General features: G+C 36.2%; 4 protein-coding genes across 5 annotated transcripts in view; 2 read left to right on the plus strand and 2 right to left on the minus strand.

Annotated features, from left to right (window-relative positions):
* The first annotated feature begins 226 nt into the window (after positions 1 to 226).
* On the plus strand, positions 227 to 3,512 carry LOC102582151 (probable leucine-rich repeat receptor-like protein kinase At1g35710). The gene is made up of 2 exons (XM_006362022.2): positions 227 to 2,645; positions 3,018 to 3,512. Exons 1-2 carry the CDS (start codon positions 314 to 316, stop codon positions 3,143 to 3,145), a joined length of 2,460 nt encoding a protein of 819 aa, XP_006362084.2. The 5' UTR covers positions 227 to 313; the 3' UTR covers positions 3,146 to 3,512.
* Positions 3,513 to 7,851: 4,339 nt separating this feature from the next.
* On the plus strand, positions 7,852 to 16,352 carry LOC102604917 (uncharacterized). 2 transcript variants are annotated; one of them, XM_006362006.2, is made up of 6 exons: positions 7,852 to 8,101; positions 8,482 to 8,596; positions 8,743 to 9,363; positions 9,873 to 10,056; positions 14,206 to 14,279; positions 15,915 to 16,352. In XM_006362006.2, the coding sequence occupies exons 1-5, from the start codon at positions 8,025 to 8,027 to the stop codon at positions 14,244 to 14,246; spliced, it is 1,038 nt and encodes a 345-aa protein (XP_006362068.1). In that variant the 5' UTR covers positions 7,852 to 8,024; the 3' UTR covers positions 14,247 to 14,279; positions 15,915 to 16,352. The 2 variants fall into 2 exon arrangements, with proteins under 2 accessions (XP_006362068.1, XP_006362069.1); XM_006362007.2 differs by lacking the exon at positions 14,206 to 14,279.
* Positions 16,353 to 16,541: 189 nt separating this feature from the next.
* Positions 16,542 to 17,194, minus strand: LOC102605483 (cytochrome b5-like). Its single transcript, XM_006362008.2, has 2 exons — positions 17,085 to 17,194; positions 16,542 to 16,963 (listed from the first exon to the last, which is right to left on the minus strand). The coding sequence occupies exons 1-2, from the start codon at positions 17,166 to 17,168 to the stop codon at positions 16,604 to 16,606; spliced, it is 444 nt and encodes a 147-aa protein (XP_006362070.1). The 5' UTR covers positions 17,169 to 17,194; the 3' UTR covers positions 16,542 to 16,603.
* Positions 17,195 to 17,736: 542 nt separating this feature from the next.
* Positions 17,737 to 18,435, minus strand: part of LOC102605822 (keratin-associated protein 6-2) — a 3,865-nt gene continuing 3,166 nt past the window's right edge. The window contains exons 3-4 of the mRNA XM_006362009.2: positions 18,192 to 18,224; positions 17,737 to 18,103 (exon numbers count right to left, since the gene is read on the minus strand). Coding sequence (XP_006362071.1) covers positions 17,925 to 18,103; positions 18,192 to 18,224 — 212 coding nt within the window. The 3' untranslated portion in view covers positions 17,737 to 17,924. The remainder of the gene's footprint in view (positions 18,104 to 18,191; positions 18,225 to 18,435) is intronic.

Genomic DNA, 18,435 nt, shown 5'->3' on the forward strand with positions numbered 1-18,435 from the left:
CGTGTTGACAGGCGTGTCCATTAACGGAATGACTTTTTGAATAATTCTAGAAAACATCTCCACAGCTTTAACCTTGGCCACAAGTTGATATTCACTTCCATGGATAATATTCTTCAAATCTAAAAGTTGGTGCAACCTTTTGAGGTGTCTGCTACATTCTGTGTGTACAGTTTTTGTGATTTGACGGGACTTTGTTAGTGATTATAAATATGTAAAGGAAAAATGACAAGTTGACTCCAAATTAAAGTCTTCCAATAATTCACTACATAGCTCGCTATAAGTTCAACAGTATCCAAAACAAGCAACGTACTGAATGATGATGGTTCATAGAATATTGCTCTTTTTTTTATTTAGAGTTTCTTTTGCTGCTTCCACTGAGGAAGCAATAGGTCTCCTCAAATGGAAAGCAACTATCGAAAACCAGAATACTTCCTTATTTGTTTCTTGGACAATAAGTGTCAAGAATTCTTCCAGCCATGGAGAAGCAAATCCTGATGCATGCAGGGGCTGGTATGGAGTTAAATGTTTTAACGGTCGGGTAAACATGTTGAATATTAATAATGCTGGTGTCATTGGTACACTCCGTGATTTTCCATTTTCATCTCTCTCTTATCTTGAATATGTTGATCTTAGTATCAACCAGCTCTCTGGCATCATCCCTGCTGCAATAGGAAAGCTCACTAATCTTGTCTATCTTGACTTGGGGTCTAATCAGTTTTCAGGCACAATCCCACCACAAATCGGCTCACTAACAAAGCTTGAGACCCTCCGCATCGTTAACAATCATTTACATGGTTCCATTCCAGGGGAGTTGGGGAATTTGCAAAACCTCACTAGACTTGCTTTGTACGATAATCAACTTACTGGTTCTATTCCTGCTTCATTTGGCAATTTGAGAAACTTGCATATTCTGAATATACGTGCCAACAAACTTTCTGGTTCCATCCCTAAAGAGCTTGCATATTTGGATAACTTGGTAGTGATGATAATGAGTAAAAATGAATTTTCAGGTCATTTGCCAGAGAAGCTTTGCCAAGGTGGTAAACTTGAGAATTTTACAGTGAGCAGTAACAAACTTTCAGGGCCAATACCAAGAAGCTTCAGCAAGTGCTCGAGTTTTAAAAGGGTTCGCTTTGATAACAACAGCTTCACTGGGAATTTATCTGAAGCTTTTGGTATCTACACGGAGCTTCAGTTCATCGATTTGAGCGACAATGATTTCCATGGTGAACTCAGCAGCAACTGGGGGAAATGTATGAATTTAACTAATCTGCAGGTGGCTAGAAATAACATTAGTGGTAGCATACCACCAGAGATTGGAAACATCAAAGGGCTTCAAGGACTTGATCTTTCATCCAATCATTTGGTTGGGCAGATACCTATGGAATTTGGAAAATTGACCTCTCTTGTTAATCTTTTTTTGCAAAACAACCACATTTCTGGAAATATACCTAGGGAACTTGGGTCACTCACAAAATTACTGTCCCTTGATCTATCAAACAATAGATTGAACGGGTCGATCCCAACATTTATAGGAGATTACATGAACATGTTTCTCTTGAACCTAAGCAACAACAAGTTTAGCCAAAAAATTCCAAAGGAGATAGGGAGGATAGTTCATCTTACTGCACTTGATTTGAGTCATAATCTTCTTGATGGAGAAATACCCCCTCAGTTAGCCAGTTTGCTGGACTTGGCAAACTTGAATCTTTCCCACAATAGCCTCTCTGGCCGCATTCCTGAAGAATTTGAAAGTTTGACTGGTCTGCAGGATGTTGTATTGTCATACAATGAGTTGGAAGGTCCAATACCAAATAATAAAGCTTTTACAAATGCCTCATTGGAAGGTAATAAAGGTCTTTGCGGCAATGTAACAGGATTTGTGCAATGCAAAATGCCCTCTTCTATGATGAAGAAGCAATCAATGGCAAAGGGACGTAAACTCATTCTCATCACTCTACTTCCTGTATTGGGAGCACTGTTACTATGTGCTTTCGTTAGCATTCTCCTTATGCGTGTTAAAAGAAAGAGAGTACTTAGAGACGTTGATAGAGGAGATGATGGTTTGCTTTCGATATCAATGTTAGAAGGAAAGGCATTGTATAGGGATATCATAAACGCCACAGAGGAGTTTGATGCAACATTTTGCATCGGGAAAGGAGGGCATGGAAGCGTTTACAAGGCAAATCTTCCATCATTAGGGAATATAGCTATAAAGAGACTTCATTCTTCATTTGAGAATTCATATCACAATAGCTTCATGAATGAAATAAGGGCATTGATAGGGATTAAGCACCGGAACATTGTGAACCTCTACGGCTATTGTTCGAATGCACAACACTCGTTCTTGGTTTACGAGTATGCAGAGAGGGGAAGTTTGTCTAGTATATTGAGCAACGAAGTTGAGTCCAGAAAATTGGATTGGCTAAAGAGGGTGAATATTATCAAAGGAGTTGCTTTTGCTTTATCTTACATGCACCATGATTGCTCCCCACCGATTGTCCATAGAGACATATCAAGCAGTAATGTTTTGCTTGATTCCAAGTATGAAGCTCGTGTCTCTGATTTTGGCATTGCTAAGATTCTCAAGCCAGACTCATCCAATTGCACTGCGTTGGCAGGAACATATGGCTATGTTGCACCAGGTTAGGTCTAACTTTACATTTCCTCTTTTTTTTCAAACTTTATGAACTATAGCCAAAGACTCCATTCTGTTTTTATTTCATTTACACATTTGAATTGTTACCTCTTTAGTTCAATTTGTTTGTCTTACTTTCATTTTTAGTATGTTTAAAAAAAGTTGTCTCTTTCCTAATGCAACTCTTGAGTTTCAACATGTCATATAGCATGTTTAAGACCGTGAGATTAAAGAACATTTGGTTGCAATACATATCTTTAGTTTACAATCACAAGATTTAAAAGTCTTCTTTTACTTCTTAAATTTTGTGGCAAGTCAAACTAAGACATACAAATTGAACTTAGGGAGTAATACTTTTTCGTAAATTGTGTTGCTTCAGAGCTTGCATATACAATGAAGGTTACACAAATGTGTGATGTCTATAGTTTTGGAGTATTAGCATTGGAGATAATCAAAAGGAAAGCATCTTGGGGAATACATTACTGTGCTAGCAAATTCATCGACTAGAGATAACGTACTGCAGTTTAGCGATTTGCTAGATGAACGCCTTCCATATCCTGAAGAGAGAGTAAAAGAGGTTTTGCTTTTTATCATCAAGCTAGCAAGCTCTTGTTTGCTTGAAACTCCAAAATCAAGGCCAACAATGTACTTCATCTCTCATAGGTTATCATCAATAGATACGCATCCACCTATTTATGGAAGGCGATATGAATAACCTTTGACACCAAGTGGTTGTAAAGTTCCACAAAATGTTATTACTGGGACTAGTATTGTTGGTTTAAATCTTAGGGTGCTTAACTGGTTTATTGTACTAGAGTGTATGCAGTGTAATGTTGAAGGTAATTATCTAATTTCCATAGTATTTTGCCATGAATTCTTCATTTCCGTTATTTCTTTCTCTATACTAATATGGACTATTTTTCTATTGAAAATAGTCTTTCTATCTAGCTCAAAATAGGATCTTGAAGTGAGTTGAGCAGAATGATGTTGAGATCTTCCATCTTGATATCTGCACTTTTTCAAACTGTAACAAAAATATGAACTCTGTTTAAAATTATTGGTATAATATACCACAAATTTAATAAATTACAGTTTCAAATAAAATAACAAAAATGAATAGAAAAATATATTCATACCGAGGGGCGGATATCTGGCTCTTTTTTAGGAGATTCAAGTTCACTGCAATATAATCTACACTGATCCAGCAGTATCACTCTTGACTTGTCCCCTCCAAGATATAACAACCCAACAATGTCGCACAATTCAAGCAACTCCGGATTAGTTGAAGAGTCCAAAGCTCTACAAAAATAATGTTTTCCTTCAACATATAATTACTTTCTTTTATTATAGTGAATTAGTTGAAGACTTAGAATATTTTTCTTTGTCTCAACTCTTTCTTTCATTACAATAATCTCAGTATAAACACGTATAGTACAATTCTCATTTTTTCACTCTATATTTTCTTGTATATTTCTTGTTATTCTCATCATCACTATTTATAAGTGAAGAATTCTTTCTTGCAATAAATAGGAAGATAATGAGATAGTTAATAGGGTAAATAAATGGTTGAAACAACTAATAACCACATTCTAACACAATTGGTGAAAGTAATAAAGCAAAAATATAATGCAATTGAAGTATCGAAAGTTTTGATTTCAATAAGGTAATTTTGTATTTACTATTTTCTCCGTTTCAATTTGCTTGTCTTATTTTATTTTTTTCTCACTCGGTGTCCAATACCCACATTAGAGCCCGACTATTTTGGATTCGCATCAAGTAGGACCCCATTCGGGGGGAAATGCTCACTACAAAGGATTCTTCCATGTAAGGGCTTGAATTCGAGACCTTTCATTAAAGGAGGAGCAGCTGTATCCATTGCACTACATCCTTTGGTGGTAGTTTGTTTTGTTTTGACTTAAAACCAAGTGTAAAAAAAAAAAAAAAAACTTTTGAATCTCATAATTTTAAATTAAAGATATGTGAAATATACCATTTTTTTTCTCTATGTACCAAAATGTCTTGTTTTGATTTAACACAAAGTTTAAGAAAGTAAAAAAGAAACTTTTAAATCTGTGATATTAAATTATTAGATATGTAAAATATATCAAAATATCTAATGATCTTAAAATATATTAGGTGGAAAGTTAACATTAAAAAAATATAAAAATATTTAGAAATAGATTTTAAAAAAAGTTGGAACAAATAAATTGTAAGGGAGTAGTGTTAATGTATGCACACTGTACTGTCAAGTCAACCAAAGTTGACAAAAGGTGGTTGGTTGAATAAAGCCACGTTAGACAATGTTGCAGATAAGATTTTAGAAAAATAAAATTCTAAGAGCCGAATTGACGCATTCACATAAAATGGAGGACCCCATAAATCTTTTAACAAAAGTTATTGCTAATGCCTAATCTTGTTTGCTTTAGATGTCCTCACTCCTCCACTCTCTTATTTTTGTTTCAGATAGTCGGTATTTGTATTGGAATTCAATTAATTTGAAATTATGCATTATATTTATTTTCTTCGTTTCTATTTATATGTCATTATTTTAGATTTTACGTTTCTTAATAAACTAGATAAGTTTATCATTACACCCTTATAAGTGATCTCTTGAAGTCAAGTTTTCAATAAATGAACATAAATTAATTTATTTAGACAAATGACAAATATACTTTCGAACTATCGTAAATGATATGCAGACACCCTCCGTCATACTATTGGGACATTGGTGCTCATGCCGTCAAAAAACTAGAGCATATATGCTCTTCACTTTAACGGAAGACTAAATAGGGACACGTGGCGCAATCTTATCCGCCGATCTGATATTTAATAAATGTCGAGTCGGTGGATAAGATTATGACACTTGTAGAGCATATATGCTCTAGTTTTTGGAGGGGCATCAATGTCTCAAAAGTATGACAGAGGGTATGTGAATACCATTTACGATAGTTCAGAGGTATATTTGTCTTTTTTCCCTAATTTCCTTGGTTAATTGATTTTTTTGAAATGATAAGTACTCTCCAACAATAGTTATACACTATTGACTTGTCACACCCCTTAAGAAACAATAAATAATAGGGGTAATGTTATTGTTTTATTCTTTGACTTTATTAAATTTAAGACTTTGAGAAATGTGTTAGATGATAAATAATACTCCCTCCGTCCCATTTTATATGTCACATTTTTACTTTGCATTTGCATTAAGAAATGATGTAACTTTACCCTTATTTAATGTTTTCTTAAGTCAACTTTATTAATAAATGACAAGATTAATTAACTAATTCTATCAAGGGTATAGTAGGCAAAATATGATAATTTATGCATAAATTTTATAAAATGACAAGTATTGTGGTCTAGCTATTTATAGAAATGGATGACATATAAAATGGGACGGAGGGAGTATTTAATAGCAATGGTAAAATAGACACAAAAAATAAATTATCTCTTGATTTCTCAATTGAACCAGTATTATTGAACAATTATTTTTAGTATAGTGGACAACCATTGTTGGACGGGGGAGTATTACAGAACATCTATTTTTAGTAAGAACGACATATAAATTGAAAAATAGAGTGAGTATAAATTTAGAGAGTGCGCTCCCAACAAAATTCATTCTATTAATAGAAATTTGAATTCGAGATTTCTAATTAAGAATAAAAGTGTAACGATCCATGCTGCTATTGACTCCTTTATTTCACAAGGTGAAGTGTCATCAGAACTCAAAAGGCTTTTGTGTGATGCACTAAAAGAAAAAAGAAGGTATGGTTTTAGGATGACAAAATGACCTCAATTTGACAAGGTTGCAACTTGCAAGCATCTGTCCTTTGATCCTTATAATATTTGATTAATATATTTAATTTATTATTTAATAAAAAATATATTTTAAGAATTTTATTATGTTGATTGTATATATCTCAAATAAGAAAAATCAGAACTACTGATTTTATTTATTTATTTTTGGATTGGGACAGCAAGAAATGCCAAAGTTGTTTAAAGTTGATTAACCAAAGAGGACTAACTAATTTAGTTGACACTTGAGTAACTCTCTTGTCTCGATTGAATAAGTGGCAAAATGAGGAATGTAACATAATGAGTTTATGATAGTTCATGAAGATTATTCGAGTATAATTTAGATATGAAATTTACGAAATAATGATAATTTAGCAGAATTTTAACCCTTTCACTAAAAGAAAATTCTCTATGTATTGCCCACTTGGATCACTTTGAAGGAAAATGTGATATTCATATCTTATTTTTCAAAGGTGCATTTTAATATATTTAGGAATAATACTTAAACGTGCCTTTTTAGTTGGTTTCAATCGATATTTATGTTCTTCAATTTTGAGTGTGTATAATTAGACACTTAAAATTTTATAAAATTGAACATGTAGACACATGCGTACTACACGATATAATACATGCAAGTCGTGCCACATAGGACATAGATTGTCACACCAAACACGTACGTCCAATCATTTAATTTTATATAAACTTAAGTATCTAATTATGCATATCCCAAATTAAAGACCACATATGCTAACTAAGCTCAAAATAAAGAGCATATAAATTCATGATTGTTCAGAAACTTTGTGAATATTTAATATAGTAATTAAGATATGGAACTCCTAAATAATTTTGGAGATTTTCCAGTTGTATCTTTGTTTGTCCTAATGGATTTAGTCAGCTGATTTTCACCAAGTAGCAACCAGCCAACCACAGCCACAAGGTGTCAGTTTAATTCAGTTTTTATATTAGATTTCACAGTCTCTTAAAGAAAATTATTAAATTTATTATTTAGTATTTTATTGAAATTTCAACACACTAACATAAATTAATTTATTTTTAATAAAGACGACATATAAATAGATAGATCCGTCGGCCATCGACAGAGCAAAGTCAAACCAACTCGGACCTCATTGTCATTGATTCGCACAATTGTTTTCTCCATACGGCGCCGTGTCCCTTCACTCTCCGGGAAACTCTCTCAAGCCCTTCTTTACGGGTGTGCGCCACAAAACAGCTTTAAATAATCCTCTGTTTTGACAATTACTTTTTACCTATATCTTCTCACCAACAGTTTTTCTTGTCCATTTTGTTGGTAAATTACCTGCAAATAATAAACGAGAGAGGATTTATTGAATCTGGGTTTGATCTCAAATCGAAAATACACTTGGATTCGTTCATTTTTCGATGGTTTTTTGACCTGAGAATTACCTGCAGATAATAAACGAGAGAGGATTTATTGAATCTGGGTTTGATCTCAAATCGAAAATACACTTGGATTCGTTCATTTTTCGATGGTTTTTTGACCTGAGAAGAGTTATTTTTGGGTATTTTTGCTCATTTTTTGGTGATAAATAGAAGGAGAAAGTAAAACTTGGAAGATATGGCGTCGCATTTTGATAGGTGGGAGAAAGATCCATTCTTTTCAGCTGCAGAAGAGGTTCAAGAATCTGCCGACAGGTAACCTGTTTTTGCTTTTTAATTACAATTTTCTTCTTATTTGTTTGGTGGGTTTGGATTGATTTTGCTAGAATTGTCATTTGAGTTGGATTTTTTTAGTTTTATCTGTGATTTTTTTGATGATTAGTGATGTAAAGATTGAAGCTTTATTAGAACCCAAGGGTGTTGTCTAGTGGTCGATGAGGTGGGTTGAGAACCATGATGTCTCTGGTTCAAATCCCAGCGGAGACAAAAAACACTAGGTGATTTCTTCCCGTCTGTCATAGCTTGGTGGACAGAGTTACCTTATATCTATAAGAAGAAAGATTGAAGCTTTATTTGTTTTGGTATGTCGGTGTTTTTTCCTTCTTTATTGACATACTTTTGTTTTCATTTTCAAGAATGGAATCAACTTATAGGACGTGGATTCATGCCTTGAAGGATACTTCTGGTAGTTGGAATTGTGATGCGCTTCGCAGGGACCTTAGAACTACCCTTGGCACTGCTAAATGGCAGGTAGGAAATTTAATCCATAACCCCCTAAAAGAAATAAAACTAAGAAATGATTTTATTGTGCATCTGTCTTGTGTATGGGATGTTATTGGTGTATGTGCATAAAGGGTTAGAGCTGAGTTAATATGTTGGATGGCGTTGTAATGCAGCTGGAGGAATTTGACCGGGCAGTTAGATCGAGCTACAATAGTAAATCTGCTGATGATGCAAGAGATAGACACCATGAATTTTTTATTGCAATCGACAGTCAGATTAAGAAAGTTGAGAATTCTCTTAATGAATCAGCTGTTTCACAAGGCAAGCCACCACTTCCATGGGTGCGTTTGGATGAGGGGGAAGTCGATGAACTTGCTGCATTTCTCTCTGGCCCATCCACCTCTTCTGCAGGGATAACCCATGCAAAAGTACATGGAGTGGAGCTGCAAATTCCCAAGTGGGAAGAGGCTGTAAATCAATCACTTCCCGAGTGTTCTGAGAATCCTCTTCATTCAGAGGATGGTGTTCGAGGTGAGGCCATAGACGAGAAGTTTCTGGGCCACCGGAGAACAGCAAGTGCTAGTGCTGACATTGGTGCATGGCAGATTGCACTTGGCAATGATATTTCCATCAAAGAACCTGCACCCCCTCCTCGCAGAATACCCAGTTACCAGGGATTGTTGAATGCCGTGGAATCTGTTAAGGAGTTAAAATGGCCCAAGAATGGTTACAGGAAGTTGAAGTTCAATCAAGAAGCTGGCAATACATTGCCGCGCACTCAGCCACCAACAAGGGTAATTCACTGTTCTTATAGTATCCCAATTTGTTCTACAGTACTCTCTTTGGACCATTTATTTGATTACAATGTCAAAATTCTCATTTTTGAGTCATTGATATCAATTATTTCAAAATTTGAAAAAGAGAACCCAAACGAGTAAAACAACAAATTAACCCTGTCCATTATTATGAGAATATATACTCAAAATATATTCCATAAAAGATCAGGAATTAAAATTATAAAGTTTTAATTTAAAGAACCAAACTATGTAAAATATAGTTTTGCGCTTTTGATAGATTGTAATACTTTTGAAGGGGAACTACACTTTTGGTTGTAGTATACATGTGGATATATAGAGTAAGGTTACGAGTTATAAAAATAAAATAAAAAATCAGTTGGACTTGTAAAAACTAAATAAAATCAGTTGGCACAAGTGTAGTATTTATGAAAGCTCCAGAAATAGTTGTATATTTTTCATATCAGTAAATGATGTTTATGTGATGAGATCTAGTACTTCTATTGCAGAACATAAACACATGCTATGATAGGAATAAGAGTTGCCTTGATGGTTGTGATGATTGTTATGATAAGCAACTGTATGGTTGGTATGGTGCCGTTCAGCGCCAGCTGCAAAGATCTCAGTATTACATGCAATATCGTCGACCTGTTCGAATAGTTTTCTCAGTGTTTCTTCTCATTTTCCTGATTGGTGAGTTTGCTAACGACTCTTGTTTTATCTATCTAACCTTTTGTTGACTCTTTTACCCATAAACAGATTTTGAAAGTACTAAGAAAAAGAAATCCTTTATAGTGGATTCTGTGCTGCCGAGGTTTTTCTTCATTTCTTCTGGATTGGGAAAATCATCAATTAGATATTGAGTTTTCTGTGCCATTGATGCTATTCTAACCATTTTTTTAATTTCAGCCTGCTTGCACTGATGATTCTTTTGATTTACATATCCTTCTATTTTCTAGTAGAGACTCGAGAGAAGTTATTTATATATGACAAGTAGAACTATCTCAGACCCCGAGCTGCCCTTTTTTTTTTTTATGTAGAATTATTTACTATAAAAAGGTTTCAATTGGGATCTCCCTGTGTCTGAAGTGCTACCAGCTCGTACTGTGTGGGGGAGGATTGGGTGTATGCTATATGCAGCTTCCCCTTGTATTTCTCCAAAGAATCGAACCCATGACCTTTAGTTTACCAAAGGAGCAACTCTATCCTTAAGTGAAGCCCTCTTGACTTGTCTCTCACCTAAAAGGGAAAAACTTCTCAAAGAGTATAATTTCAAGGGAAAAACTTCTCAAAGAGTATAATTTCTTCTTTTTTCTAAATAAAGTAAAATTTCCTTCAAATGAGTATAATGACATTCTCTTTTCAGCAAGATTTACAGAATCAGGAAGTGTACGTATAGTCTATTTTAGAGTTGGTAAGTAGAGTTTTTCCCCTTGGTGAGAAGTTTCATAAGTTCCACTCCTTTTTTTTTTCTTTCATCGCAGTATGACTAATGATCACCGGAATGAACTTGATATACATCTGGTTTCCGTACAATACTTAAGAGAATGAGGCAGCTAGAGTAACATGCGGAGGTTCTTGAGAGAAAGTTGCAGGTTTAAAGTGTAATAACCTTCTGGGTCATTTCTATATTTTGCCTTCTGTGCGTCGTTTAGAGCGTTCCTGTTGCAACCCCAAGTCATTTATGACTTGTTGGGACTGACAGTTTGGTCACCTGGCCGTTCGTTTGGTAGTTATGTGATTTTCTAGTTTTTGGAGCTTATGAACCTTGAACAATCATTTTCGATCAAAAGTTTAAGAAGATGACATCTGAATCCAATTCTAACGATTCCATCAGCTTCGGAAGGGTCATTTAAGGCTAGCTGCATGGTCGGCATGACTCTTGAGGTTTTCAGTGTGAGTTAGTGTGATTAGGCGTTTTAACTTTAAAATTTAAGCCTAAGTTTGACTTTAGCCAACATTTTGAGTAAACGTGCTCGGATGCGAATTCCGTCAGTGCGGTTAACTCCATAATATCGTGTTTGGTCTAGATTGACACTTCGTTCGCGTCCCGAGGCTTCCGAGCTAATGGATCCCCTTGTGGATTTTGACTTAAAATGACGGTTGGGTGTGGTTAGGCGTTTTAACTTTAAAATTTAAGCCTAAGTTTGACTTTAGCCAACATTCTGAGTAAACGTGCTCGGATGCGAATTCCGTCAGTGCTGTTAGCTCCAGAATATCGTGTTTGGTCTAGATTGACACTTTGTTCGTGACCCGAGGCTTCCGAGCTAATGGATCCCCTTGTGGATTTTGACTTAAAATGACGGTTGGGTGTGGGCCCACTTTTTGTCAAGATGACCTCGTATGGAAATTTAGACTGCGCCATTGAGTCCGGTATGGTTGCATATCTCATTTGCGTGCACGGGGATCCGAAAAAGTTCGGAACACCCTGTCGGAGTTTCTAAGTTTCCAAAAAAAAAAACTGAAATCTAGTGCATATATAGCAGAAATATCAGCTCATTTTGGAAACTTCAAAACCCCATATCTCTCTCATTTCTTGGTCAAATGAGGTGATTGAGATTCAAAGTGTAGAAGCTTCATTTTGATGGTGGCTTCGCTATAGAGTTATCGGAAGTTGTCGGGTGTGCGTCGTTCGAGGTAAAATCACGATAAATCAAACTGCTGTAGCTCTTTTCGAGTTCTTGTTTTTGGCTATATTTTTTGGTTATATCTTGCTCATTTTAGCTCGGTTTTAGGTGATTCGAAGTCCCATGTTTCGGGAATTATCGAAGCTACGTCGTGGAGTGAATAAGGAGTGCTTGGCATCCTTCGATTTTGGTCAGTTCCGAGTTTTACCTCCTACATGTTTTTTTTCAAAATCAATTATAGTGTGATTTATTTGCATGTTGGGTTTTCGCTGCGTTTTGAGCTCTGAATTGTGTTCCATTTTGGAACAAAAGTTTGGGGTATTGTTTTGAGTCTTTTGGCGAAGTCTGATAGTTTGAGCCTTAGAGTAGGCGCTATGGCTGCTTGTTGCACTTCTGTATCTTCTCCCTTGAATTATGTGATTCCGATGCTTCTCGGATGTTCGATGCATCACTAGAGGCGTGGGATTGAGATAGTATGGCTTGAAGCCTTTTTCTCTGATATCTGGGAGTGAATGATGTTCCACGGTGGCAATTGCTAGATTGGATCCTATTGGAGATACCATTACCCCCGAGGTTGTTCTTTCTAGCTGGGCTGGGAGCGTACCGCTGGCTGGGTGGACTCAGTGATTTCGGCGATTGCCCCTGAGCCTTCTTTCTAGCCGGACTTGGAGCTGACTGCATGGTAGGACTACTCGCGATATCTACCTCACCCACAGGTCCCTCTTTCTAGCTGGGCTGGGAGTGGACTGTCTGGTTAGGTGCCCCCCGGGGTCACTTTTTCTAGCTAGGCTGGGAGTGCACTGCTCTGTACCCTGAACTTGTGTTTCAAAATGGAATGGAACACAATTCGGGGCTTGAAACGCAGCGAAAACCCAACATGCAAATATCACACTATAATCAATTTTGAAAAAAAATATAGTAGGTAAAACTCGGAATTTACCAAAATCAAAGGATGCCCAACACTTCTTGAACACTCCATGACGTAGCCTCGATAATTCCTGACACGTGGGACTTCGAATCATCCAAAATCGAGCTAAAATGAGCAAGATATCACCAAATCAATATAGCCAAAAACAAGAACGAAAAGAGCTATAGTAGTCTGGTTTATCACGATTTTACCTTGAACAATGCACACCCGACAACTTTTGATCACTCTCGAAGCATCAAAACGAAGCTTCCACACTTTGAATCACCTCATTTGGCCAAGAAATGAGAGAGATGTGGGGTTTTAAAATTTCCAAAATGAGCTGATAGTTCTACTATATATGCACCAGATTTCAGCATTTTATTTGGAAACTTAAAAACTCCGATGGGGTGTTATGAACTCGTTCGGAACCCCGTGCACACAAACGGGATATGCAACCATACCGAATTTGATATACCGGACTCAATGGTGCAGTCTAAATTTTCATACGAGACCATCTAGTGGGTCCCACAACCAACTGTCATTTTAAGTCAAAATCCACAAGAGGCTCAGAATTATCTCGAGACACGAACGAAGGGTCCATCTAGACCAAACTCGACATTTGGAGCTAACCGCACTGACAAAATTCGCATCTGAGCGCGTTTACTTAGAATGTTGACTTAAGTCAAAACTTAAACTTTAAGGTTAAAACGTCTAATCACATCAACTCACACCGAAAATCTCAGGAGTCATGCCGACCATTCTACTAGCCTAAAATGACTCTTCCAGAGCTGATGGAATTGTCAAAATTGGATTTAGATGTCATTTTCTTGAACTTTTGATCGAAAATGATCGTTCAAGGTTCATAAGCTCCAAAAACTAGAAAATCACATAACTACCAAACGAACTGTTAGTCCCAGCAAGTTATAAATGACTTGGGGTCGCTGTAGAAATGCTCTAAACAATGCACATAAAGGAAGATAGATAAAAAATTGGACATAGATAATCTTTTGTAGAAATTTGGCACTTGCACCAAGAAAGAGAGCTAGGTAATTACCTTTTAGTTCCCTGTAATTTTATTGGATTGCAGCTTCTGTTAAACTAAGCTCTTTTTTTTTTTTGTTTTCTGCTACAAATCTCGAATACATATTCTGCAATTGAGAGGTATACCGAACAAATAACCTTTTTCTTCTTATGTCCACTCCTTCCAATCAAAAGAAAGAAAACAAAGCAAAGAGTACCTGCTCTGTAGATACACATTTGTTATTTCTTTCATTTTTTTTTCTTGGGAATTGATTTCTTCCTGTATAGCCATCTCTCCAGCAAGAATGATTGGAGACTTCAACGAATGATTCAGGTTCATGGAAAGATTGAGCTGAGATGAGGTAAGCTCAAACTTTTGCAAACCAGACCCGGTCTCTCTTGGAATCCGGAATATGCCAATAACTAACTAATTGAACTAATCCATATGTTTCTCTCTCCTATCGATCGGTACTAGACTAATAGTTGAAGTAATGAATGGAAAATTTTTGTGGCTAGGAATGCATCAGAGATTTTATGGGAAATCGAAAATGTTGAAGTATTGACTTATAAATAGGAAGATGAGGAGATAAGGGGTGGATGATATTCATTCACAGATGAATTCAACTTTGAAAAGGAAAAATACTGTTTCAAATGAAAGAACCCGTATCAAGTCCCAAGTCCTTGTGTCTGCTGAATGCTTCCTTTTTTCTTGAGTCTGTTGTTGGAAGGGCTACTAGCGCGGAAGACTCCTTTGGCAGAGACAATGGTACCATCTGAGGAAGAATAGGATTTTATTCCCTGGCAAATGGAAGAAGTTCAATTTCCCAGCCATAGACACCTATACAATCATTGACTTCACGATTTGACTGCCATATCTTTGATGACATCCCAAATATCAGTAGTCTATGGTTGTCTGTTAGTAGATGCCACTAAATCTACCAATACTTATATAGCTTGTATTGCCAAACTTCCAAAAATCTGCTCATTTTGAAAAGTGTTTTTTGTTAGAATTGCTTTTAGAAACAGTACTTTTGGAGAGTAGTAGTTTGCATTTGGCTTATCATTTAAAAGCACTTTTGCCAAAATTAGATAAGTAATTTGTGCTTGGTTAAGGTTCCAAAGGTGTTTCGGGAGAAAAACTGCTTTTTTTGCTTCTTAAAACAACTTTTGCTACTACTCAGAAGCACTTATTTTATTCTTAAAAGTTTGGCCAAACACCTCGACTCTCTATAATACGCATTTTTAAAACAACACTTGACTTTCCAAAAGCTTGGCCAAACATGCTATTAGTTTGATTCTGCTTCGGGCGTTCTCCTTCCCCCAACACGATCACAGAGCATCATTAAAATATTGATGCCAAGTACAGTGGAGCACATGTGTTGGTTAAACAAAATAAACCTAGCTCTTTACCCGGTACTTCTGCTGGTGGGAGGTAGCAGGAACTGGTGGAATAGTCGAGGTCGTACACCATTGTTATTAAAAAAGAAAAGAAATGGTAGTGTCTCCTTGTGGTGTTGTTGAAGCAACTTACATATTTCAAATTGTAGGATGTTTGGGGTATTGCCAATTCTTTCTTTGACAGTAAATCAGTATAACCCAACATATCTTAATGTCTTTTGGTGCAGTCTTCGGATGAAATCATAAAAAGTTAACAGCATAAATGACAATTTATGGAACCCTAATTTGCTTGTAAGATCAGCTATAGATCCATCGATGGACCCCCTTGTTAACAAGATATGCAGTAACTATGTTAGTTTATTTCCTACTTGCAAGTATCATTGGCTTTAAGGTAAGATTGTACTGTCATAAAGTAGATAGATCTGAAAACCTGTTGTGCCAGTGTGCATCCATTTTAGTATTACGTTGAGCTGCATACGTATATATTTTACAATATTTGGCCTTGTATAGTGTATATTTGTATTGGTGATGCATCGTTAGACATAAAACTAGTTTCATTTGTTAGTTGGTGCCTGAGTTATTTTTTTTCCCTGCTGCAGTTCTAGTGGCAGTCCGTACAATTTGAAAGATGAACCTTTATCCCTATAATTGATGAACTTGCAATGTCGAGACGGTCAGAGGAGAAGGGGCCTCAGTTTTGGTATTACCTTATAGAGGAAAGGTGTAAATTACATGTAATTTTGTTCAGGTGATGCAAAGCTGGTGCTATTATCTCAACATACTTTGTAGTAATACCTTATCACCATTAGTGGAGACCAAATTATGTTGTATTATGATATTCCGTCCATCGGAAACAACCTCTCTGCCTCCAAGGTTAGGGTAAGGTGTGCGTGCACTCTACCCTCTCCAAACCCCATTATGTGGGATTACACTGGATATGTTGTTGTATACAGAAATGAAAGAGACGATTAGGTCTATTTGACTTGCTAAATCTTGTATATTATTGTATTACTGTACTTATTCACTTTTGGGTTTAAGTTCTCTTAGTATTCTTTTTTGGGCTTCTTAAGTAGCTGTAAATGTATATGCAATGTATCGATATTGTATAAACTACGTCAAACTACATCATATAAATTGCGACGGAGAGAGTAATAATGAAGAGTACATTTTCCAGATTCACCTTTCTTAAGAACACAACCAATGTATAAGGTTTCTCCCCCTATTTGAAGTTTGAAATAAACACTTAGTATCAATGAAAATCATATGATAATCCCTTTGTTGTGGGAGTTCAAAGCTGGAGAGCTCCATTGAGATATCGATAATACAGAAAGAATGCAGCAGCCAAGAAAGGCACAAAATACTCAACAAAAACCAGATACTTGGGCTTGGAGTTTTGTTTGATCACAAAAGCTTCAATTTCTTTTGTCTTTATTGGTTCTTTGTTGGAATCAGTAAACAAATTATCATCATCATCATCTTGGATTTTATAGCCTTGAAGATATCCAATCTGGTATTTCAAGATATAGTTCTTGGCAGCTTTACTATGTCCAATATCTTCAAATTCTTTAGTTGCATCCTTTCCAGCTGATTCAATCAACACTTCTTCTCCTCCAGGATGTTCTTCAAGAAACTTCGTAACGTCTATTACCTGAAAAATACATAACATATATTCTTAGAGTCGATGATTATGCTCTTTATACACGTCCAAGAAAACAGTGAGTTAAGTCAAACATGCTAGTAACGGTCCCGGGGGAAGGTGGAGATAGTACTCTGCCATGGATGACGATCCAGCAATCTTGCTTTGACTTGTGTTGTGCAACTTGAGAAAGGGTGAACATTCTTTCTGTGTCCATGTTTTGGGGGTATGTTTTGGGGGTATGGAATAAGAGTTTTAGTACTTATAATGGCAATGGGGACTTATTGGTCAGCAAGAAAAAGAGAGTGAGGAAAGGTAGGTAGGTTGAAGTCCATGTGATTATTATCTACCATTTTTGTTTCATATGTGTATGTATCTACCTGATCTTCAACAGTCAACATATTTTTCTCCTCCACAATTGGAGATGAGTAGGTGGGGTGTCATAAAATTCCTTAATAAGGTAAAAAAAATGAGAGGATGAAATGATTTATGTTTATGCATTGATAGAGCAAAAGAACTTTTACATATAAAAAAGACAGCTTAGGGCACAAAGCATCCCACATTCACGGTTCATGAAAGGGCTGCACCCTAACGGGTGTGGTGATGTATACACTTACTCTAATGCAAACATTAGTGACTGCTTTCACAGCTTGCACCTGTGACATATAGGTCACCCGGAGACAACTTTACTGTTACTCCAAGACTCTCCTTAAACTTTACATTATCAGTGTATTGTGCTAAAATATGTTCTTCTCTCCCCAATCCCACCCACTCTTGTTTCCATATCAAGCTAAAGCTTCAAGTACAGATTTTTCCAAGCATCATAAGGAAACAAATTTTACACATCAAAGAAGAGAGTGCTGTCAAATGATACTACATATGTTTCCAAGTGATAGCTGAAATGGAACTAGTTGTACAACTTTGACAAATTTTGAAGTGAGAATATCAGTGCATCAACAGAAGATGTGTATATTTACTGAGAAGAATGAGCTTTTCGAGTGCCTTTGGCTAGATCTTTTGAATCTCTTTCTTCACTATGCTCCTTATTGATAAAATCTGTGCCGTCAAATGTAACTCTAGAGTTCCTGTACTGGCTACCAAAGGCAGAGCCAAATCCCCATCCGAGGCCTACTCCAACCCCACAGCCGCCACCTGTAAATAATAATTGTGAAACATAACATCAAAACAAATTGGAGCAGAAATATAATTTCACGAAGCATGGCTTATATTCAGTTTTTACCTACACCAAGACCCAAGAAATTCAAAGGCATGCCTGGAAAAGCAAGATTACACATTAGGTTAGATGATACTACTAGAGAAGAGTATTTTGCAAAAAGAGGACTTGTGACAAATGTGAAGAAATAAATTACAACAAGAGTAGGCAGATAAGTTTTTTTTGAAAATAAGTGAATGCACAGTGCGTATCCTTTTCATCTTTCTCTTGAGGAAAAAAATTGGGGGGGGGGGGGGGGGGTGGGGGTGGG

Source organism: Solanum tuberosum, unplaced genomic scaffold, assembly GCF_000226075.1.
Source record: "Solanum tuberosum cultivar DM 1-3 516 R44 unplaced genomic scaffold, SolTub_3.0 scf00381, whole genome shotgun sequence".
Classification (NCBI taxonomy): Eukaryota; Viridiplantae; Streptophyta; class Magnoliopsida; order Solanales; family Solanaceae; genus Solanum; species Solanum tuberosum.